Raw genomic sequence first — 8,667 nt, forward strand, 5'->3', positions numbered from 1 at the left:
AGTACAAATTTCCTTTAAACCTGCATAAAAGGCGTGATCAAGCAATAACAATAATATAGCTCAAGCAACATAATAATAATAATTATAGCAATCATAACAATCATCATAACAATCATAATCATAATAATAAAGCTTAATAATAATAGCAAGATCCTAGGCATGATACTAACAAGATTAATAACAAATTCTAGCATGTCACTAAACAATAAAGATCAAAGCTTTAGCTCTAACATGGTACTAATATGATATTAGAAATAGGAAGCAACCTAAACATGATACTAGAAAGCATTAAAAACATCCTAACATGATACTAGGAATTAATAAAATAAACATGCTTTATACAAGAATAGAGCAATAAGTTTACATACTTTGATGCATCGTACCTCTTTCTAATAACAAAATACACATGTTAGTAAACTTCAATAAAACATTAAAATCAAACAATTAAAGAATTGAAAAGAGTTTAGAAATTGGATTTGGGGTCCAAACCCTCAGAAAGTATCAACCTTTCACGTCTAGGGCGAAGGCAACTTCGAACTTGGCTAGGTGTGTCTAGATCTCGTGAATGCGGTATGGTGTTTGTAAAAAGGTTTGTTAGAAAGAGAGAAAAAGAACAAGCTAATGCTTAGAGAGAGAAGAGAGAGAATTGTGATGGTTGTGGATGATTGAAAACGGAGGTCTAGGACCCTATTTATAGAAAAAATAGTCCGAAAACGATAGAAAATACTTCAAGTTCTATACGGAATAAAACTGGAATTTAGCCCCAGGCGACAAACATTAGCGCCAGGCGACAGACTCTGTCGTTTGGCGCTAAACTTTGTCGTTTGGCGCTAATTAAAAGATAAAACACGCTTTGTACGGAATCCTTTCCCTAATATAATTAAGTAATTAGACTTCGCGTTTATCAGTTTTAAGATCAAATTTATCAAAATAAAACACTTATTTTATTCCAAATAAAACTCTTTTAAAATATAATTATCAATCCTAATTCCATTAGGATTTAAGAGAACCTTCTAGATTATTCTAGAAGACTATAATCAATCCTAATTGCTTTAGGAATGATAATTAATACTAGGCCCTCCTCTAGATCATTGGGCCGCATATAAAACCATATCGAGCCCAATTTAGTATTTTGGCCATAACTTCCTCATTATTCATCAGATTGGGCTTATAATATATCGTTGGAAAGCATTTTTCGAGTCCAATCCTACTACACTATTATTGGACCCTTATCATCAACCAAGCTGAATTGGAATGACTATTTTCATAAATAGAGTACATTTTCGAAAATTGTAAAAAAGATTTTTAATAAAAACAACCGGATCACTGGACTTTCCACACTTTCACTTTATTCAATAATCAAGCGATGCGAAAGGTATTCATCCCTAGGTTTGGTTTTGGGGAGACACATTTGGGCATCTACACTATGAACCTCCGTCGAGTTCCACAACCGGGAATGAGAATCAATAAGTTCAGAGATTGTGGAAGGGAGGGTCGCCAAGGAAATTATATCCTTAAACTTAACCTTCACCCTAGGAACCCAGTTATCATCATCTAAAATACTCAAATTCTTCCCAGATCCAATCATCTAGGCGACTCCTTGGGAGATAACTTTAGCTCCTTCAAGTAAACTCCTACCACCCCATGAGGGGCGGGAGTCGGGAGACTATAATTAAAGCATTGTGATACAACAAATTAGGATACCTAGCTCGGTACACCCTTGATACCAAGAGTTAAGGATGATGAATGAGACGCCACACTTGCTTAGCTAACAAAGCAGAATTGAAACTTTCTATGTGACGAATGCCTAAACCCCCAAGACCCTTCGGAAGATGGAGGGTTTTAGATGGAACAAGGACAATACCCTTAGAGAAAGAACCAGATCTCCACCAGAATCTAGTTAGCAGATTATCCGATCACATATGGTGGAAGGTAGCTTGAAGACTGAAAGTACGTGGGTAAAAGAAGCTACCAAGATGGAGTTGATCAAAACCAATTTAGTTGCTCCCGAAAGGCGTAAAGAAGTAAAAGCCGAGAGACGAGAAACAACCTTGTCTACTAACGACTGGAAAGCCTGGCATTTACTTCTCCCCAAGTCGACAGGAACCCTTAAGTAGTCCCCAAGTGGAGCACGAGATTGCATTTGTAACACAGAGCTCAAGTATTGACGATAATCCTCCGGAGTATTCGAGCTAAAGCAAACAAAGGACTTCTGAACATTAACCATTTGACCCGAAACTGAGCAGAATTTGTTAATTACCTCAAGTAACCGATCACAAGCTTCCGGGAATCCATGAAAGAAAAGTAACACATCATCTGCGAAGAATATGTGAGAAATAGAAGGAGCTCTCCTAGAAATGCGAAGCCCCTGAATATGCCCAGCTTTTTCCGCTTGTGTGATCAGAAGAGAAAAGACCTCCATACATAGGACAAAGAGATAAAGGGTCACCCTAACGGAGGCCACATGAAGAATGAAAACCCTAAAAAGGACTCCCGTTAACCAAGATCTGGTACAAAACTGTAGAAACACATTGCTTGATTGTACCAATCCAGTAGGGAGGGTACCCAAATAGGCCTAGAATTTGCCATAAGAAATCCCAACTCACTATGTCATACGCTTTATTCATGTCCAGTTTCAAGGCCGCTGAACAAAATCTTGTGTTAGAAGTATGAATATAGGAAAGGACTACATGGGCCACCAGGCTGTTGTCTGACATAGTGTACCAGGTACAAAGGCATTATTCTGAGTACCCGAAATTAAAGAGGGCAAAACCTTACAGAGCCTAGCTGTAAGGCATTTTGCAATACATTTGTACAGAACATTACAGAGGCCGATAGGACAGTTTTTATTCTACTTACAATTTCTTATTTTAAAGGTATAGATTAATTATCCTTTCTCCGTTTTTTAAGTATTGCACCACTTTTTTATTTATTTATTTTTTTTTTTTTGATAAAGTTCACAAATATTGCACCATATTCAATTTAAGAAATAAAATATCTCTGTTCACACAACAAATACCCAATATATCATTATTTTTAAAACTTTGATTCTATAGAGTTTTGTTTACATCACAAGGAAATTTAGTATTTTTACCCTTCTCTATCTTCCTTATTCCACTAAAAAAAAAAGTGTGTCCAACCTCTATGGTGTATACTAAAAGAATGAAAGAATGAAGTATATATATAAATATTAATCTCAGTTATAAATTCAAGGCTCTGGATGTTGACATAACATATGAACATATCACATCTAGGTTCATGTTAAAAACTGGTAAAAAAAAAAGGGTTCATTTAAACAATAAGCAAAACCATCACCCAAACTAAAGATATGTATTGTGGATGAATTGATTTAAAAAATGGCTAACTAAAACTACTACCTCCGTTTCTTATTATGTGCAACAAAGAAATATTTTATGTCTCACAAAAAATACCTCTTTGTTGCACATAATAAGAAACAGAGGTAGTATTAATTTTTCTTGTCCCAAAAAAAAAAAAAAAAAAAAAAAAAAAAACCTATTAGTTTTTTGTTTTGCAAGATTAGATAAAATAATAAACATCAAAGCACCACAATAACTCAAACCAAAAACACATCCACAAATGCAAGAACTAAAGGTTTGTAATTGAGGGCTAATATCGTTTTCAAATAGATCGAAACAAAAATTAAGTAAGGTATTAACAATACGTCGCAATAAGTTCAAATAAGTCAAGAGGCAATTGCCCTTATATGGATACCATGATCTCACCTCTTGACTTAGAGGAGATTAGTACATAACACTTAGATGTACGATCTATTTACAATTGATATAAAGTCAAGAGGTGAGATCATAGTATCCATTTAAGATAAGCTAAATTGCCCTTAATTTTAACTAATCTTTAAGGTTCGTAGTTGGTACAGACAGGTAGAAATTTAAAACACAAATTGCATGCAAATCTAGTTACAACAAAAGAAAAAAAAAAGAAAAAAAAAACCATAATTGAAATACATGTTATACAACCATCCAAATACCCAAAAAAAAATAAAAATGTACACTACTCAATTCTAAAAATTAATTAATCATCAAGCAAAAATAATGTACTTAATCAAATTCTGGAGTAGGAACTTCCTCTGGACTAGCCAAAACCCAATCTCCATCCTCATTCAATACCATGCCTTTGTTCTTTTCAACCCACCAAGAAGGAGGCACTAAACATTCCTCCTTAAGAAAATCACATGATTTATTCACTAATGCAATACTTCGCTTAATTACGAGCTTAAACTCTTCCTTAACCCCTTGCCAACCATTCACAGCATGTAACATAGCTTGCAAGTTATGCCAATCACTAGGATTTTTCGAGTCTTTAAGAAAACTCGATTTCCTCGTATCAATCTCTAGGTCGATACCTATATTTACGTACCCCAAAAGTTTGAAAGGATAAAGAGGGATCAAATCGATCATATTTCTGACATGAAGGACCTTAAGATTAGGGTAAGAATCAAATCTTTTCTTGAAGGCTTTATTACCAACTTTAGGACATCCGAAAACAATGGCTGAAACCGGGATCTCCTTGGTGAGATTCTCAACGACATCGAAAGCACTTACGACTGATAGTGTTGCACCTAAACTATGGCCGGCGAATGTAATGCTAATGTCTTCGTCTTTGTATTGATCAATAAGTTGTTTGAGCTTAGTCAAAAGTTGTGTCCTTGCACTTAGTTTTGTAAAGGGAGATTTTGGATCGTCGGATGTGTATATTGTGAGCCAACCTTCCATGATTTTTGGTTGATCGTCTTCATCATCATCGTCTTTATTTTCAGCATTGTCTAGAAAAATATAAGATTGAAACAAAATAATCAAACCAAATAATCTAACATATGTAAATATGGTTCGATTACAAAGTGTGGAGTAAATTATTGTGATAATATTTGTTGATTGATTCGTATCTAAGCTTGTGAGTAAATTTGCCAATGTCAATAGTAGAGTATAATTCACCCCGAAACAAGCTAAGGTCTTTCATTAATCATGAACAAACATTCTTTACCATTATGTCACAAACATTTTTATGTGCGTTAAAATGGTACGTTTGATAAACATTCATAAATTAAGGAAATTGTAATAAATGTTGTATATCATATTCTGTTATTTATTAGAGATTCTTCATAATTAAAGTTTCTCTTCCACAAAATTGTAATTTCAAATGGGACAAGCATAAAGGAATGAATAAAAATGGACACAATAAAAAAAACATTGTCATATATATGAGTTATTGTAAGATTTCTCTTAGTAACTTGGATTATCAACTATTTTATAATTGTTGTTAATATTTAATTAAGATATTGATAATCAAAGACACATCTTGAAAACTATGTTAATTTTAAAAAAGGTACTTTATTTAGAGACGGGGAAAGTACATATAATAATACTGAATTATAATTATTGTGGTTAGAGTTGGACTAGAAGAAAAAAAAATGGAAGAATATTCATACTTTCTGATAAATAAACTTAATCAATAGAACTCAACTGAAATATTGTTAGAGATATGAGATATATATATTTTCGATATCTCATATCTCTAACAAATATACAAGAACTCCATAATTTAAGGATGCTTGAGCTTGATAGGGGTACGTCTTGGCCTGTAATTAAGCTCTAGCATAGCTCTCTGTCAGTGAGTATTTCACCTACACTATTTATTAATCATCCTCTCTCTTATTTTTAATACGGACTATACTATAATTTAAAATTATGTGAAATTATAAGGCTATTAAGTTAATATTATACCTGGATTTTTCTTAAAAGTTGGTTGACAACATGACAAGATCCATGAAGGAAAAACTGTTCCTGCCAATATATACGATGGTAAAGGTGTTAACATTTTGTAGTTGAAGTTATTTAAAACCACGCATAGTGACATAGAGTATGCATGTCATGAACGAATGATACTATTGCGATACTCAAAGTATTAAGTTTGAAATGGAAGAGAAGGAAGCTAGACAAATAAACTCTGTTTTTATCAAAGAATGATCTACTAGAGATAATATATATATATACCTGTCGCCTCGTTTTTTGTTGGTTCCGTTGAATCCACTAATTTGGATGGTAAGTCATCTGCATTCCATTAAAACAATGATGTTACAAATGTAATAATTAAAGCATGTACAAGTGTACAACTATGTTGACCCCCTTGTAAAAACGTGTATAGTTAAAGTTATTTATCGAAGTCCCACAAATAGTTAAAAGATTATCCTTAAATCACCTACAATTAAAGTTATAATTTGAAGTTTATCAAAAGAATAAAAGTCATAATTTGAGCAACAAGAGTTGGTTCAATTAAGTGGTAAGCATGTCGCTTAAGGAGGGTTTCGATTCGAGTTTTCCCGAATATAAAAAACTCTTGTTAGGAGACTCACCACCATAAGTTAGGTGTGCAACCCGGGTTGAATCAGAATGTAGTAGGAGCTAAGCTCATATGAACCGGATGGACGAACTAAAAAAAAATGGTTATAATTTGAAGAAGACGTTATGTCATACTCACTCCGTTTTTAAATACTTGCTCCACTTTCCATTTACTGCCGTTTTTAAATATTTGCTCAATTTCCTTATTTAGAAAAATTTAATTTTTCAATATATAATTAATTTCTTTCACCTAGTGGTCCCAACATATATTCTCTCTCCTCCCATGCTCTCCACTACTTTTGCCTTCTATAATTTTTTATTTTTCCACCAACCACACTACCTCCATATTTTATTACTTTATCCAATTTCTCCAAAACTCCGCGCATGGAGAAATGAAGCAAGTATTTAAAAACGAAGGGAGTAATAATTATGTTTTCTTTCTTTACCTTTTCATTTGGTATTCAATTAAAAAAATTGCCACTAAATTTAGCTAAAGCCACAACCCCAATTAATTAAGGGCCTGTTTAGCTTGAACTGAGCTAAACTGAAATGAATTGAACTAATTGGAGCTGAACTGAAATAAACTAAATAGAGCTAAAATAAATTGTTTATGAAAGAAGGAAATTAGAGAATGATACTAAAGTGATTGGAGCTGAACTGAGTGAAATTAAGCTGAAAAGAACAGAACCTAAGTCGTTTAGCTCAAGGTTGCAAATAACACAATTAATAACTTTTCTAAATTAATTTATTTTTTATTTTTTATTTTTTTATTATTTAGAAATATAATACAAAATTACATGTCCATCATTGTAATTAATGTTAATTTCATTTATCAGTTCCATAATTCCATTTTTAAATCTTTATATGTAACTCTTATGACCTTATAGATTTATTTTTTTTTTTTGTTTAATCATTGTCGTTTTTAACTATTCCAAAATATTGTATGAAATAACTTACACAAATACAAGTAAATTAAAACAAACTTTTAAAAACAAGAAATTAAAGTAGCACAAAAACTCATACCAGCAGGAGCATTATCATCATCTTGATCACTTAGCAAAGGTTTAGCAGACTGTAGTTTAGCACCAAGAACATCAACCCACTCATAATCTCTAATAGTCCCTCTCCACGCCACATAAATCTCCCTCCTTCCACTCTCCTTACTCACCTCATCATTCGATACGACCACGTATCCAATCCAATTCGACTCCCTATCCCACTTCTCACGTGATCTCGACTTCAACAGAAACGCCTCAGGCACACCAACACGTGCAGTGGCATACAAAAACCCAACGACCTTAAATTTATCAGCACCACCAGGAAAACAGGTTTTCTGTAAGAGGTCTGACTTAGCGTAGCGACTAGCACCGCAGTAGGCGGAGTTAGGGTCGTTGATGAAGGTGTCGTAGGTGACTTGACAGAAGTCACCACAACGAAGGATCAGACGACGGAGATCGTCGTTGAGTGGGTCTAGTAGACCTTCCCAGTTGTTGGACCCTGTGAGATGGTTCCATGTTGGACCTCCTTGTGAGAGTCCTAGCTCTGGTAACTCGGATTCGGATTCCATTGTAATGGATCAGATGAGAATGAAGTATGGTTATGAATATGAATATGAATATGAATATGATGAGTTTTGGGTGATGGAGGTTTCTTTTTTAGAAAAAGGTTGGATTTGTTTTGGATTGGGTAAGGAACCAAAGGAGTAAGTGAAGTGTGTGGAATTGTTGAAAAGTTGGTGCATTTTTATTTGTCGGAATGTTGGACAATTATTATGTATTATTAATCCTTTGTCCCTACTCGTTTTTAAAAATTCAAAATGAGAACAAAGTACTTACAACAGTCTAACAAAGATGTAATAACTCAAACCTGAAAACTTAAGTTATCCGAAACAAAGACGTTTTATACCCCTTACAAAAGTAGAGCAAAGTATGTTGAAATATTTGCTTCAAAGTGTTAGTGGTTAGTTAACTCCTAATATTTGTGTTAGTAGAGTCATAATAGTAGTTAGTTTAGTGGGGTAATGTTAGCATGATCAACAATCATGTGATCATGGGATCATGTTCCTTACTTATATCTTAGTTATTTTGCACTATATATATGTTGTTATGTAGTACATATTTCAATAAATTGAATACAACTTTTATTATTCTTTCCCTTCTCTCATCTCTCTATTATATTATTATTTCAACAAAGTAACTGATAAGTTGTCATATACCAGTTAAAAATAAATTCCTAACAAAACCAACTAATAACGTAATAGGGTAAGTAGGGTCGAATCCATAGAGAGATAGCT

General features: G+C 33.4%; 1 protein-coding gene across 3 annotated transcripts; it reads right to left on the reverse strand.

Moving 5' to 3' along the window:
• Positions 1-3,983: 3,983 nt before the first annotated feature.
• LOC145620459 (phospholipase A1-IIdelta-like) lies at positions 3,984-8,003 on the reverse strand. 3 transcript variants are annotated; one of them, XM_081675138.1, is made up of 4 exons: positions 7,398-8,003; positions 6,030-6,086; positions 5,760-5,813; positions 3,984-4,801 (listed from the first exon to the last, which is right to left on the reverse strand). In XM_081675138.1, exons 1-4 carry the CDS (start codon positions 7,939-7,941, stop codon positions 4,077-4,079), a joined length of 1,380 nt encoding a protein of 459 aa, XP_081531264.1. In that variant the 5' UTR covers positions 7,942-8,003; the 3' UTR covers positions 3,984-4,076. The 3 variants fall into 3 exon arrangements, with proteins under 3 accessions (XP_081531264.1, XP_081531263.1, XP_081531266.1); XM_081675137.1 differs by having other exon boundaries at positions 5,760-5,819; positions 7,398-8,002; XM_081675140.1 differs by lacking the exon at positions 5,760-5,813.
• Positions 8,004-8,667: the final 664 nt, after the last annotated feature.

The sequence above is a fragment of the Chenopodium album genome, chromosome 27 (genome assembly GCF_948465745.1).
Source record: "Chenopodium album chromosome 27, dcCheAlbu1.1, whole genome shotgun sequence".
Lineage (NCBI taxonomy): Eukaryota > Viridiplantae > Streptophyta > Magnoliopsida > Caryophyllales > Amaranthaceae > Chenopodium > Chenopodium album.